The 15,553-nt window shown below is 35.7% G+C and overlaps 1 protein-coding gene across 22 annotated transcripts in view; it reads left to right on the top strand.

The window, feature by feature from the left end:
• The window catches only part of CAMK2D (calcium/calmodulin dependent protein kinase II delta), a 285,770-nt gene that overhangs the window by 78,225 nt on the left and 191,992 nt on the right, over positions 1 to 15,553 (top strand). For all 22 annotated transcript variants that reach the window (XM_064479564.1, XM_031466965.2, XM_010981098.3 and 19 more), the window contains exon 3: positions 11,267 to 11,326. In XM_064479564.1, coding sequence (XP_064335634.1) covers positions 11,267 to 11,326 — 60 coding nt within the window. The remainder of the gene's footprint in view (positions 1 to 11,266; positions 11,327 to 15,553) is intronic.

A 15,553-nucleotide genomic window follows, 5' to 3' on the forward strand; every position in this document is an offset into this window, starting at 1 on the left:
GGATAGGAAGGAATAAGTGTAGTTTTCACATGTGTAAGATTGACCGGTTTTTGCCCTTATTTCTGGCAGAGCCTCTACTGAAAACCACTTTTTCCCCCTGATATTCAACTTGGTAATCTTTTCGCTGTGGTTGGTCACTCAGGACTGATGTAATATAAGATATGTATGGCTTTTTAATGACTAGTTTTAGTAGTATAAATGAGTTCTATTTACTTAAAGAAGAAAATTAATATTATACATTTTGTGAAGTGGTGTGTGGTTTTTTATGTTTAGAATTTAAACAAGAATGTATCTTCCAGTTTTGTTTTTTTGTAAGTGTAATGAGTATGGAGCCAGGTTTAGTAGGCCCTGAAGCTTATGCAATTTGGGACATTCTAAATAAAGGAAAATAAAATTACAAATACAAAATTAAACACAAAAGTAAATATATACTTAGAATGAAAATACTCACAAGAAATTATAAATTATAAATTTTTAAAGCTGACAGATATGCAGAGCACAACAAAATTCAGAAAAATAGCAAGAATAAACATTGCTCTTCCTTCTCTGTGCACACACTGTGGGGTGAACTCTAGTACAAGTTTATATCATGGGCCCACCTCTGGGCAGGCTGGGCTGCGGGCGTCTTCCGGAAGTGTTCCCACATTGAGATAACTAGCAATAAAATAAAGGAAAAAAAAAAAATATAAACGTACCAAGAAGTGTCTATGAACTAGGTAAATGTATTATTAAATCCAAACAAAACTGTATTTTCAACTAAACTTCCCCTTAGCTAGATCTCAAAAATGTTCCTGGCCACTTCGATGTCACTCAGCAGAGGGGAAGTGTGACAGAGGGGAAGAGGGAGTGGGGAAAAAATAATGATTGTAACTGATGGTGTTAAAATATCTAGATTTGCACATTTTATGAAAACACATGCTTATATAGCTGAGATCCTTTCAGTGGCCTGTGCCTCTGGAAGGGCCTGAAGTTAGCTTCGCAGTTACCTCTGAGGGCAACTCATTCACAGAAAAAATGGATGACTGAGTGTTCCAGATGCTTAGAGGAACCATAAAAATCCATATTTCTTACATCTCTTTCCTACATTCTTCTAAATTATTATCCGAAGTTACTCTTTCATTTCTATTTTTAATATTAAACTACACAGGAAAAATTTCCTGTGAAAAACTACATAAACATTTTATATTTTTCACATTTTGAATAAATTGTGTGTACTGATTATTAGAAAAACATATTTAAGAACAGCAAAATTTGTTTACCACAATAAGAAAAGCTAAAAATAATAGCAAGTCACTGAAGTACATGCTCTCTTGTGTTACTACGCAACTGCCATAAACCATCTGGGCCACTGGAATCAAATGGTCAAGAGTGGATTGTATATGCTTTGTTTCCGTACTGGGTCCTTTTAGTCTCTAGGTAGTCAGTTTGAGAGATTAATACATGTCTCAAGTAATTTGGCTCTATTTTGCTTAATCAGGAAAGAAAACTCTGGCAAATCTTTCCAAAACAAGTAAAATTAACACCTGGAAAGAGGAGTATAGAACAAATTGTGGAGACAGAGGGCAGAATGACATATTATACAAAATTTATCTCACACCTCTTTACAGGAGTATAATTAGACTATTTTAAAAAATTTGTATGGATTAAATTATTGATGTACACTTAACATAAAGATATAGATAAATGGAAATATCTTTAATTCTTAATATGCACCATCTAATAGCATCATAAATTATTCCTATAAGGATTTGTTTTTTCTATTAACAATCACTTAAGACATAATAGTTTAAAATGGCACTATTGACAGACATCTATTCTGTGTGAACTCTTCAGTCTGACACCTTGTGTTCTAAATGTCATCTTGGAAAGTTTTGCTTTCCTTCTGTGGACAATTCTTTTGTGTGTGTATGTGTGTGTGTGTTTTTATTGAAGTACAGTCAGTTTACAATGTTGTTGTCGGTTTCTGGTGTACAGCATAATGCTTCAGTCATATGTGAACATGCATATATTCATTTTCATATTCTTTTTCACAAGTTACTGCAAGATATGGAGTATAGTTCCCTGTGCTATACAGTATAAACTTGTTGTTTTTATATATATATTAGTATCTGCAAATCTCAAACTCCCAATTTAACCCTTCCCACATCCTTCCCCTCCTGGTAACTGTAAGTTTGTTTTCTATGTCTGTGAGTCTGTGTCTGTTTTGTAAATAAGTTCATTTGTCTTTTTTTTTTTTTTTTTTGATTCCACATATAAGTGATATAATATGGTATTTTTCTTTCTCTTTCTGGCTTACTTCTCTTAGAATGATGATCTCCATGGATGGGTAAAATCCATCCATGTTGCTGCAAATGGTATTATTCTTTTTTATGGCTGAGTAGTATTCTGCTGTATAAATATACCACAGCTTCTTTATCCTGTCATCTGTTGATGAACTTTTAGGTTGTTTCCATGTCTTGGCTATTGTATATAGTGCTGCTATGAACATTGGGGTGCATGTATCTTTTTGACTTAAGGTTCCCTCTGGATATATGCCAGTGAGATTGCTGGATCATATCGTAAGTCTATTTTTAGTTTTTTCAGGAATCTCCATACTGTTTTCCATAATGGCTGCACCAAACTACATTCCTGCCAACAGTGTAAGAGGGTTCCCTTTTCTCCACAGTCTCTCCAGAATTTATCATTTGTGGACTTTTGAATCATGGTCATTCTGAATGGTGTGAGGTGATTCCTCATTGTAGTTTTGATCTGCATTTCTCTGATAATTAGCGATATTGAGCATTTTTTTCATGTGCCTATTGGCCATTTGTATGTCTTCATTGAAGAATTGCTTGTTTAGGTCTTCTGCCCATTTTTGGATTGGGTTGTTTGTTTTTTTGTTATTAAGTTGTATGAGCTATTTATATATTCTGGGAATTAAGCCCTTGCCATTCTCACCTTTCACAAATATTTTCTTCCATTTCGTAGGTTGTCTTTTTGTTTATGGTTTCCTTTGCTGTACAAAAGCTTACAAGTTTAATTAGGGCCCATTTGTTTATTTTTGCTTTTATTTCTATTGCCTGGATAGACTGCCCTAGGAGAGCATTGCTGATGTTTATATCAGATAATGTTTTGCTTGTGTTTTCTCCTAAGATGTTTATAGTGTCTTGCTGTGGACAAGTCTTGACCATGGTCAACTGCAGGGACTTGTCTTGGCTATCTGCCTGTTCTGGATACCTCCCTCCTGTTCTTATGCTTCCTGGTTTGCTCCTCATGATGGAATCCTCTGCGGACCCTCATAGTACTGGTTTCCTTCTCTAGAACCTATAGTGACTGATATCATTGGCAGAATGATAGATACTCAGGCAGGCAGAGGCACCCCTCTGAAAGGGAGACAGCAATGCCATCAGGGGCTGTAGACCCAGAAGGAGAGCTGGCTAAGGTCACCTGTTGCTACAAGGGCCATAAGCAAGGCTTTCTGCCCATCTCCCTTTATCAACTAGAGGAAAGCAACATTCTCATTTCCAGTGCTCTGTGCCTGTGCTCTACACAGTTATGCTCCTGCTCCCTCTTTCAAAGGATACCAGCTCAGTTCAAATTCCTTAGCCCCTCAATGAGAGCTAGTGAGGGGCCAAGAGATGTCCTAAGACTTCTGTTAGGTCTGAACAGTGTTCCCATCTCCTCACTCCATTTTTGGTAGCTATGTAGATATTCTATATAATCAGATACTAAACAAACAGTTTTATGGAAGTATTTTATGTAAATTAATGTTTACTATTGTTTACAATTTTAAAAGGTCTATAACATTGTATTCTTGTTTAAATTGCTGCGGAACCAGGAGCCTTATAAGATAGGGATTTTGTTTTACATTTGCGTAATTTTATTTAAAGCATTATTTTCATAGAAGATATAATGTCATGTGTCTTAGTGAATGCCATTATTGTGGTGGAAGAGAGAAGATATTTCTCCTGTAGGACAACATAAGAATGGTGACATCAAGTTTCACTGCTTATTCCTTTACAGATCTAGGAAGTATGCGAAATATATTATCTGCCAGCTCCCTCTTAAACAATATTATATGATAATTTATCTATCAGAATGGCATTTATTTTGGATATGTGAAATGATGAATAAAAGAGTATCACTAGTTTGTATATAACTGGTTAATTTGAAGGTTTTTCATTTAGATAAAAATTTTTCTGTATTCTTATTTCTGAGCTATTTAGAGTGTACCATAGAATTGAATAACTACGAGTTTTTGTCCAGATTTTACTATACTGATTTTGTCTCTTTCTGACCACTGATAATCAGTGATTTCCCCACTATTTCAGTTATCAAAGGCCTGAATAATATAATCATATGATTTTATGGAAAATATGTTTTCATAATATATTATAGTGCATATAAAATGAGTAATACTTGATGGAATTGATACACTTTTTAATGTATGTTTTACAGATCTAGTTCTTTTAAAGTTGAACAGATTTTTAGTAACAATAATGATGATATTGATTACAATTTATTGATTTTATACTTTGTTCCAGGTACAGTGCCTGGTGCTAGGTAGCTTATGTTCATTTTATAGAAGAATCTTTTGAGAGGTCAAGGAACTTTGACACCTAGCTAATAGTAACTGGTGGAACCAGATAGCAACTCTTGTCTGCTCCGCTCCAAAACCTGAGATATCGCCATCCCTCCAGGATATTAGTGGGCAGCAGAATAATGGAGAGTGACCAACACCTGATGTCAGGAAGAATCTGGGTCAAATACATAGTTTAAAGAATCAGTTTTATGGTATGGATTAAACATAGTTCAAAATAAATGGGTAAAGTGAAAGTATAATATTTATTAATTTAAAGAACCTTTTGTTAAATGAATATGATAGCTTTAAATCCATACATATCATGCTCAGGTCTGTAATGAAGTGAACCTTTAAATAGTTCCTTCTAACTCATAATCTGGTTTTAAATGTGACCTACTTTAAATGGACAGAAGTTATATTCCTACCAGAGAAAGGCCTCATTCAGCTAAAAGTAATTTTTCTAAGAAGAAAAATGTGTTCAGAATGTAATCCCAAAACCTGCAGGAGTAGGATCTCTATATAGGTAGCCATATTATAGTGCTCTAGAATCTGTACACTAAAGACTGTGCCTTTTATTCAGAGATCACTTTAGGTTCTCACTGGCAGGCTGTGATTATTGTATATTTTTATATCCTTGCTGGAGAAACTCAAAGCAGCAAAAAAAGAAGAAAAAAAAAAGTATGAAGAATAGAAAAGGTATAATAAACAACCACAGCAACAGACAACAAATGTGCGGTAGTTTAGGTCTATTTTGTTTACTCTTCCCTCTTCTGAGAATGAATAACCAGCCAGCTTTGGTTTTAGATGGGGAACAGGGGAGCTTCTTGCTTTAAAGTGTAGTTTCTTAGAAGCCCAACAAATGTGAAAAAAGTTGAGAATCAAGTGGGGCTGGTTGCAGTGCAGAAGCCAGAGAAGCAGCTTAAAAAAGGTGGCTCTGAGGCATTGATCTCACACTAGAGCCTAGGGCCAAGGGAGAACCCAGGAGACAGGAGCAGGAAGGCAGCGGCTTAAGCTGGGAAGCAGGAGGCCAGCAGAACAAAAATTAATGGTGGAGCTGGATTTTAAACTTTGCATTTTCATGGGCCGCATGGCTGACTCCTCCATAATTTCTGTATAGGATAATTTTAGGGCTGGGGATCTGTTTTAAGGGAGGGGGAGCTAGAAGAATTAAGTTCTCTTGGTGTAGCAAAGCCATGTCTCCTTAGGCTGTATGTTTACACTCGTCTGTGTGGGTATGTGTTTGTGTGTGTGTGCCCACACTGCTGGGGAGAGGTGGTAAGTGACCAATTCTGACAGAAAGCCAAACTCCCCACCCTGCCCAAACCATCCCTTGGCATCTCCTACACTGACAATGTGATTCCTCATGGAGAGATAGGGGGCAGACTGGATCACAGGGCAGCGACCTGTGGGCTTTTACACCTCAGCAGCCTCTGAGGCCTTCCCTGAAACATAGCAGAGTAATAACTAAAGCTAATAATGATGAACCTGTGGCTTCAAAAAGATTAAATTACATCATCTATGCAAGAAAGCAACGACTATTAGATTCCCCCTACCTTTTAAAGCTTTGTCATTGACAGTGCGGGGGGGAGTTACTTTTGAAATTAACTTACTGATAAAAGCTCATTCCTTGATGCTGCCAGATAAATAAGTTGTTGCTTTATGTAGCTTTAATGATACTTCTATTGCTTTATGAAAGTGATTCAAGGCTAGCATTTTAATTTTATTTGTGATCAGAGTTATTTTGCATAAAGATAAAATTATATTGGGAACAGGAGTGAAGGATTTATTTCATTAGGTCCAAATTTGTGTTTTCCACGTCATTTGCAATAAAATATCTTATTAAGTTAGTAATAACCAAAAATACCTTAAAGCTAGGAAGAAATAAATACATTTTCTCAAAATTCTCAGAAACTGTTTTAAAATCCAGAGTTCTCTGTCCTGGGTAATACTATTCCCTACTGATTTTGTGTCAAAACTGAATGATAGTATATTTTCCTTAAGGCATTTTTATACGGTAGGTCTTCAACCATGTATCACTAACAGCATGTACCTTATCAGACTTGACAAGATTGCAGCCTGCAGGGTTATACTTTTATTCATACAGCATTGTGGACTTGAGCTTCACAGGAGATGAATAAAGTCAAACTATTATAGGTTGAGTACTTTAATAAATATGAAATGATAAATGAAACTGGTTCTACACTAGCTGCAGGGTGTGGGGATAATAAAAGGAAATCTTCAGATGGTAATAAACAGTATTATGGATGTCTTTCTTGCCTTTTGTGGTCTGTTTTGGCCTCTTACCATTGTAGTTGTGATCGCTGGGAATGGTGAGGGTAGGGTGTATGATTTTTGTTGCCCAGTCAGTTAAAAGTGAAGGGAATTTTAAATGTAAAACTAACTCCATCTCTTTAGCAGGATAAATACAGAAGTATGCTTTTGGTAATAATAGGCACTTAATCACTCCTCCTCACCTACCTACTTCCTCTAAAGTCATGAACTTGATGTTGAATGTGAAACATACAGGCAATATGTATTTCCATTATTGCTAAATTCTGATTTTAATGAAAACTTTAGTTCTATCATCTTGTTTGGGATGTCAAAACATGCCCCAGTGGAAGAGTACAGATGCCTTATGATTCATAAGAGATCTCTAAGTTATGTAATTGTGTGTAAGAGAAAGTAAGTGAAGCTGCTTATCAGAGAGAAGCTCATGAAAACATCAGTGCTTATAGTCAGATGTGGCACAAAACCTCTAAGATGGCCCCGATGACCCTTGCTTCCCCTTTCCTTATATAATTACTTACCCTTAAAGTGGGCCAGCTTAGTGACCTGCTTTTAACAATCAGATATGAGAAGTGTGGTGGGGTGTCACTTCTGTGATTAGGCTAGACAAGGTAGTGACTTCCCTTTTGCTAGCAGACTCTTGCTTTTGGTGGCTTTGATGAAGCAAGTTGTTGCTGGCACGTGGCAAGCAAGTTGAGGGCAGCTTCTAGCCCATGGCCAGCTAGGGGCTAAGGCCCTCATATCACCAGCTCTTGAGGAATTAAGTACTGTCACCAACTCGACAGGCTCAGAAGCAGATCCCTCCCAGTCAGGACTTTACATGAGACCCCAAACCTGGCTAATACCTTCACTGCAGCCTTGTGAGAGGCCTTAAAGTCAAGAGCTCAGTTAAAGTATGCCTAGGTTCCTCACCCGCAGACAATGCAAGGTTAAAATTGTGTATTGTTTTAAGCTTCTAAGTTTGTGGCAATTCATTATATTGCAATAGAAAACTAGTACTTAGGTCTGTTAGTTTGCAGGGAGGCCATAACAAAGTTTCATAGACTGGGTGACTTGAATGACAGGTATTTCTTTTTATATGTGTTGACACTTGTACATGTGATGCAAAAGCAATAGTGGATAAAATTGCTGAGACCTTTGCCTGAATCAGAGCAGTGGTATCAGACTGTACTATTGGACTCTGTATTTTTCAGCAACATGCACTCATAGACCCCCTCATCGCAAGAGCTCATTTCACTTCAGATTGTCCTTGATGAACCAATTAAAATTGTTACTGTTATTAAACCTTTGATCACACAACATTCTGCATGACTCAACAGGAAGAATGCAAAGAGCACCTCTACTCCACATCAGAGTACAATTATTAGCTCAAAGAACACTTGTACCTGCACATTTGAGGTTTGTTTGAGTTTGAAGATGAACTAGCTACTTCTTCATGAAAAACCATTTTTACTTGAAATAACTGAACAACTAGCTGTGATTATTCAGATTTAGGTTTTTGACATGCATTTTCTCAAAAATGAACAAAGTGATCCTGTCATTTCAAGAACAACTGACAGCATTTATTGCTAATAACACAATTCTGGCTTTCAAACAAAATTGGAATTTTGGAAAACTTGTATCTGCCCACGAAACCTAGACTGATCCCTAAATTTAAAGAATGTTCCGATGAGATTAGTGGTGATATTAACAACTTACTTTTCTGATAGTGTATAATGAAACGTGGCAACATTTGCAAGAACTATATAACTTATTGAACTGATATTTTCCAAATGACCGCTGTGTCATGTTATAAAATTATGCCTCAGTAGAAGACTCCACGTGCAAGGAGGAGCAGTGGATTTTAATGTGGCAGAGTAAAAATTTTATATTAGAAAATATAGTGTTGAAAATAAATTTGAAGTTCATAACTTCATTGATATGATTCATAAAGTTTATTAATAAGGTTTCAGATTTCACATGGCAACTAACCTTTAAGAAACTACCATTTGTTGAGTTTTGGTATAATATTAAAGAATAACATGCACAATTATCTATTATAATACTTCCTTCTTGTCCAACTCTGTGTCCTTGTGAGTCAGATTGTCTTTATACACTTCACCCAAACAACATCTTGCAGCGTATTGAATATAGAAGCAGACATAAGAATTCAGCTGTCCTCTATTAAGCCAGACTTCAAAGAGATTGCAAAAATGCAACAGTGTCACTTCTCACTTTTTTTTTTTTGGAAGGGGGAGAGGAATATAGTATTTTTCATGAAAAATATGTTACTATGCTGGTGTTGGAAAATCAGCATTTTGCTGCCATCATAATAAAGATTGGTTCAGGCAAGAATCATCACTGAATGCTAAACCTAGAGGGAAATTTTGATGAGGAACAGGATGTTTTCATGGTTTTCAAATATCTTCCCATATACTTACTAGTTACAGAGGAAAAAATTTTAAAACAATAATTATTTAGCAGGGAAATTTCACAGCACTTTGACCTGGTGATCCAAGCTATCACTTTTGAGGGGCAGTTGGACAATGTGTACCTCTAGATGTGACAGCCTGAGAAGGATAATGTGCTAGCTGAGAATGCATAGCCTCAGTCACATCACGAGGAAACACTTGACAAAACCAAAATGAGAAATATTCTTTTTAGGAAATAGACATGATGATATTCTTCAAAAATGTCAGGTCCTAAAAGACACAGGAAAATGATGGAAATATTCCAGATTAAAAGAGCAAAGGAGAAGTGACAACTAAATGCCATATCTGACCCTAGACTGGAGCCTATATTAAAAGGAGAAAAATCCTACAAAGGACATTATTGTCTTCAATTGACAAAATTTGAGTAAGTGCGATAGATTAAAGTATTGTATCAATGTTAAATTTGCTAAAGTTGATAACTACTATGATTGTAAGAGAATATCACAATTCTTAGTAATATACACCGAAATGTTCAGGGTAACTTCCCTTCGAATGGTTCAAAAAAGTTATTTTAGGTATAAATATACATTTATATGTTTATATATACCTGTGTATCAATTAGATAAATATATGTTTACAATTACATGAATTACAGGGAGGGAGAGAGCATAAATGATACAAAATGAGTAAAATATTAATGTAGCTGAATAAAGAGTACACAGGTGTTTTTTGTACTATTTAAATTTTCTGTAAGTTTCAATTGTTTTCAAATGAGAGTTTAAAAATTAAATGTAGTGACTTATGTTAATGTAATGGGTTCATTGTTTTTAAGTGAATTAATATAAATTTACATTTTTTTCTCAGTTTTATTTCTAATAGAATAAACATTGAGAGATCTAATCCAGATAAAGGTTTTTTGAGGTCCCTGATAATTCTCAAGAGTATTGAGGGGTTCTGAGACCACAGAGTTTGAGAACCATTAGCATAAACTGTGTATGGGGTGGTTAGGTAGGTGTCCCCCTCATTCTCTAAAGACTGTTTCATGACAGTATTTAATGTGAGCAGATTTGGTAGATGTCACTTACTAATTTTGTAATCTAGGGCAAGTCACTTAACCTCTGCCTGCCTTAGTTTTTGTATTTGTAAAATAGAGATAATAATATTGCCTATATTAGAGGGCTATTATAGGGTCTAAATCAAGTTCTGTATATAAACGCTTACAACTAAGGACCACTCCATAGTTCTGTTCTTTTTGGCAACATGTGTTTCTCCTGTGTTCGTGCCTCTTTCTGCCATTGATTTTGTGTTTTGGGTAGTGCTTTTGGCTACAATTATGTGTACAGGAACTACCATAAAGAAACCAAAGAAGAGTATCAGGTAGTTACAGTGGTCTACTCCCCTTCAAAGAAATGGTTAGGGAAACAGAAAAGGGTGGAGATGAGCAAGCAATTTAGGGTTTGGGGGAGTCCTTGGTATAAGGAAAAGCGTCACACGCCCAAGAAGCTGGACCAACAATTGTATGAAGAGGGGTTGATAGAAAATATGACGGGACAGGGAACACGTCATTGTTAAGGATAAACTGTAATTAACCCTGTTTAGCACTGGTTCCATTGGTGTTCCAATTGCCAGATATATATCCTTTGCTTAAATGTGTGTCTATATTGGCTTCTTTAAGTTGTTATAACATGATATACATAGGGTAAAGAAAGAATACTATTCTTTGGTGCCATTTTCTCTTGTCCCCAGCCCACATCTAAATTCAGCTCTATTCTGTACCTCACTCTATCAAGCATCAAGTCAATAAAAAAAAAAGATAATTAGACTGTCAAACTATGTTGTGTTTACCTAATTCCAAATTCAAATGTTTACTTCTTAAAAACAAATCAAAAGATAAGTAAATGTAAAAGCTATGTCATTTTGATATGCTGTTTATTGCCTTTTAATCTTTTTATTTTGGCTAAATGTTGTGATTCATTTTTCTGTTTTTGTTTTTTTTTTCTTAAAACAGATCACCAGAAACTGGAAAGGGAAGCTAGAATCTGCCGTCTTTTGAAGCACCCCAATATTGGTAAGAAAATGTTTTCAGTATATTTTAAATATTAATTAGATTTTTGTGTTCTGTATTTTTTGGTCACAATTAAAACTGTTAACTTAATAATCTAGAATATTTTCAAATAGGTTCCTGACTTTGTTCTTTGTTACATTAGATTCTTCAGAGTTTTTCAAAAGTTTTTCAAAAAATAGCAGATCTTTCATAAGAATGGTTTAAAGATATAAGGCATCATTGGTTGAATAGTGCTTTTTTGTGTCTAAGGATTGTCAGCTGCTGCTACTGAAATATGGAGAGACAGAACTTCTGCCATTATGTTAGTCAGCTGCTACTTTTCATCTATCCTATTAAGTGTTTACTTCATAATTATTGATTCTCTTCCAGAAGCCAGTAAAAATATTTTGGAATATTTTCCCTCATGAATTATAAAATAGCATGATAATGTTCAAAATTTTAAAACATTGATAAATGTAAGAGAAATTGAAGAAAGAATCAGAGGAAAAGAAAATGCCATATTTTGTGACAATAATTTTGATTATTTTGGAAAAATGTTACTGTCCCAGGTCTGTCTGTTTTATTGGCAATCAAAGTTTTCTGATGTAAAAGGAAGTAAAGGAGTGCTAGTGCAGTAGAATTAGCAAAATCATTGACAAAGATTTATAGTTCTTTATTTTTATGTATAGAGCCATTCAGTTTCTATTCCTGCCTTGAAGTTTTTAGTGTCCTGCATTTTGTAGGCACTTTTTAGGTTCTTAAGTGAATAAGTAAGCACAACCATGTTACTCTAAAGCATTAACAAACTAGCAGCTGTCTAAAGGGAACCTTCTGGTTTGTAGAGAGAACAAAACAACTCTGAAATGCAGATCTGCCTCTACTAGTATTTTATCCTGATAAAAGTCTGTGGCATTTCTTGGTTGGCTGTATTCTTTTGCTAGGGCTACTGTAGCAAAGTACCATAGATTGGGTAGCTTAAACAGAGAAATGTTTCCACAATTGTGAGAAAACAGAAGTTTGAGAGCAAGGTATGGGAAGTGTTGATTTCTTCTGAGGCCTCTCTTCTTGGCTTGTAGATGGCTGTCTTCTTGTGTTTTCACTTGGTCTTCCCTTTATATGCTGTCTCTGTTGTGATTTCTTCTTATATAAGGACACTAATAATAATTGGATTAGGATCTACCCTAATGACCTCATTTAACTTAATTACTCTTATAAAAACCCTACCTCCAATATAGTCCTATTCTGAGGGCACTGGGAGTTGGGATTTCAACATGAATTTTGGAGGGACATAGTTCAGTCCGTAATGTTGGCTAAAGAAAAATTATACACTATGACCCACTGTATAGTTCAAAGAGTACTTTGCTTGCTTAGGTTTAAGATAAAATGAAATCTTTGTTTACTGAACTTGTTATTCTTATGAAGGAGAGTGGGTTTTTTGCTTGTTTTGTTTTTAATCAGGATCCTTCTATGAAACTCAGTTTTTGTAGATAATGAAACTAGTTGCCTCCATTTCCTCTAGCGGACCAAAGTTAACCCAAAGACGCCCCAACTAAATCAAGAATGATTTTCATTTTGACACCCTATGCAAAATAACTTTACCAAAAAAAGGGGAAGTTGTACACTGGGAAAAATTCTAAGGTTTTATGACATAGCACCGTCAACACATTCTGACACAACAGAGAATAATTTTAGGGGTGCATATCTATCGAGGTCATAACTCCTTGGTCACCTCGCTTGAGATTTTCTTCTCTCTCTCAAGATGTTTCAGGAGCACAAAAGCAACTGTGGAAATTTCAGGTCTTTGAACTCTCGGACCCTTTCTAACAGAAGAGATTTCTCTGTACTTCAGAGTATAAGTCACAGCTAGATTAAACTTCCAAGATACAATCTCAAAAATCGTGACAGTGGCAGATTCACTCATATTATTCATTCATTCAACAAATGAATATTCTGGGAATACAGTGGGAACACAGAGAGCAATATTCCTGCCCCCATGGAGCTGGCATTGTTGGGGTAGATAGACAGTAAATGAAGTAGAGGCTGTTAGATTGTGATAATTACCAGGAGAGAAAGAAAGCAGGGAAAGGAAATTGAGTGTATTGGGGGATTATGTTTTAAATAATTGGTCAGGATGACTTTATTGAGAATGAAATTTGAGTGAAAACCTAAAAGACAAGAGGAAGCCAGGAACAAACCATTGTGGAAGAGCTCAGGGAGAAAGGGTTGCAGGCAGAGGGAGCTTCCTGTGTTAGGGGAGGAGTACAGGGATCTGCCTGTGACCTGCCCTGGGTGAAGGCGAGTCAGATGACCTGAGATGAGTCAGAAGGGGAAGTAAATAAGGCTATGTAGGGCTTTATAAACCAAGTTAGAGCGTTTGGGTTTCACTCCGAGTGCAGTGGGAAGTCAGGAAGCAAGAAGATTGTGTCACAGTCTGATTTACTGTGTCTGCTGTGTGTGAAATGGATTGTAGTCACGTGAGCAGAGTCAGGGCTCATAGTGCTCCACCAGTTCATCAGAATCTAGTTTTTATCACTCACTCTAATGCCCTTGGCTCCATCTTCTTGGGTAAGAATTTCAATAGCTCCAGGGGGCTCTCTCTTCCGTGCGGTCCACGTGGTCTGTGAAAAGTGCTGTGCATCTTTTGGCTCAACAAATTTGGAAGTGCAGGCAGTTTCCTGAGGTGCGTCTGTTAATTAGCTTGTTTTTGATCATTATATTTATCTTTAATTTTAATAAAATGGCTTATTTTCCCTTGAAGTATAAACACATTTGTGGTAGACCAAACAGTTTGAACTGTATGTCAGCATATTTACTAAAGGGAAAACACCTTTAAGGTAGTGAAATTAAAGTAATAGCCAAATTGTTTTCAAAATTATTCTGCGTTTCCATTATTTCCATTATTTTTCCATTGTTTTCAAATTATTCTGCTTGATCTTTGATAATCATTATTACTGAGGAATTGAAAGCTATGGTAAAAGCCAAATAGCTAAAAACAGTAAGGAACAACCAGGAAGATGGCAAAACACTCATTTAATTCAACTATGTAAATCTGAGAACAGTTCGACTAGGAAAAGAAGAGAGAGACTATCAAGAGCTTTGACCTGATGCATTTGATGTCCTAAGTGAGAAAATACCTACTTACCCTTTATTTTCGAGATCAGTATTTGAGACAACTTTGCAGTTGGTGGTATGAAAAATTTTGTTACTGGGTTATCCCATTCTCTAAAGACCTGAATTTACACTTTGTGTAAACTTTGGAAAGACCAAGACAATTTTTTGAAAGTTTGAAGAAACATTTATATTTGCAGAAGATCAGTTACCACCTTTTCAGGGTGAGCCTTTACTAATAAGGTTCAGTGAATCTCAGTAGCTAGAAAACCAAAGGAAGGGCTCTGTGGCCTTGAAATCTAGTCTGTATTAGAGTCCCAGGATTCCTTGTACAACGAATTCACCTTCTTGGTATCTTATCATATCTCTTAATGATTACAGCCTTTCTACCCCCTCTCAGCCACTATCCCAAAACACATAAACACCATCACTCATATATTATTATAAGGTGCAGTAGAAAATTAAAGACATAGTATTTACTGGAAAACTCTGTAGACTTGGTTGACTCCCCCTTTATTCTGCTTCTGACACTGATCTGTGAACTACTGAAGCACATCCCATGTGCTCATTAACTTCTGGCTATTCTCTTTGTAAAGCAGAGAAAGTACCAACTATTTTATTTCCTTCTGAGAGGTATTAGAGAATCAAATAATACATCTTATCTTGGTGAGGAATTAAACTTTGGAAGATATTTAATGTAAATAAACAACTGAATAAATTATTATGGAGCATTACTTACAAAGTACTACATAATTAATCATTTCTTATTTTTTTTTAAATTATAGTTGATTTAGAATATTATGTAACTTTGAAGTGTACAACATAGTGACTTACTATTTGAAGGTTATACTCCATTTGTAATTATTATAAAATATTGGCTATATTTCCCGTGTTTTACAATATATCCTTGCAGCTTATTTATTTTATTTGTGGTAGTTTGTTCCTCTTAATCTGCTACCCCTGTCATGCTTCCTCCTCCTCCCAACTTCCCATTGGTAACCACTAGTTTGTTCTCTATATTTGTGAGTCTGTTTCTGTCTTGTTATATTCACTAGTTTGTTTCATTTTTTAGATTTCTACATATAAGTGATATTTTACACTTAATTAGTCAAAGTTCTTAATGTTTAGTGCTTTCTTCCTGAG

Source organism: Camelus dromedarius, chromosome 1 (genome assembly GCF_036321535.1).
Source record: "Camelus dromedarius isolate mCamDro1 chromosome 1, mCamDro1.pat, whole genome shotgun sequence".
Classification (NCBI taxonomy): Eukaryota; Metazoa; Chordata; class Mammalia; order Artiodactyla; family Camelidae; genus Camelus; species Camelus dromedarius.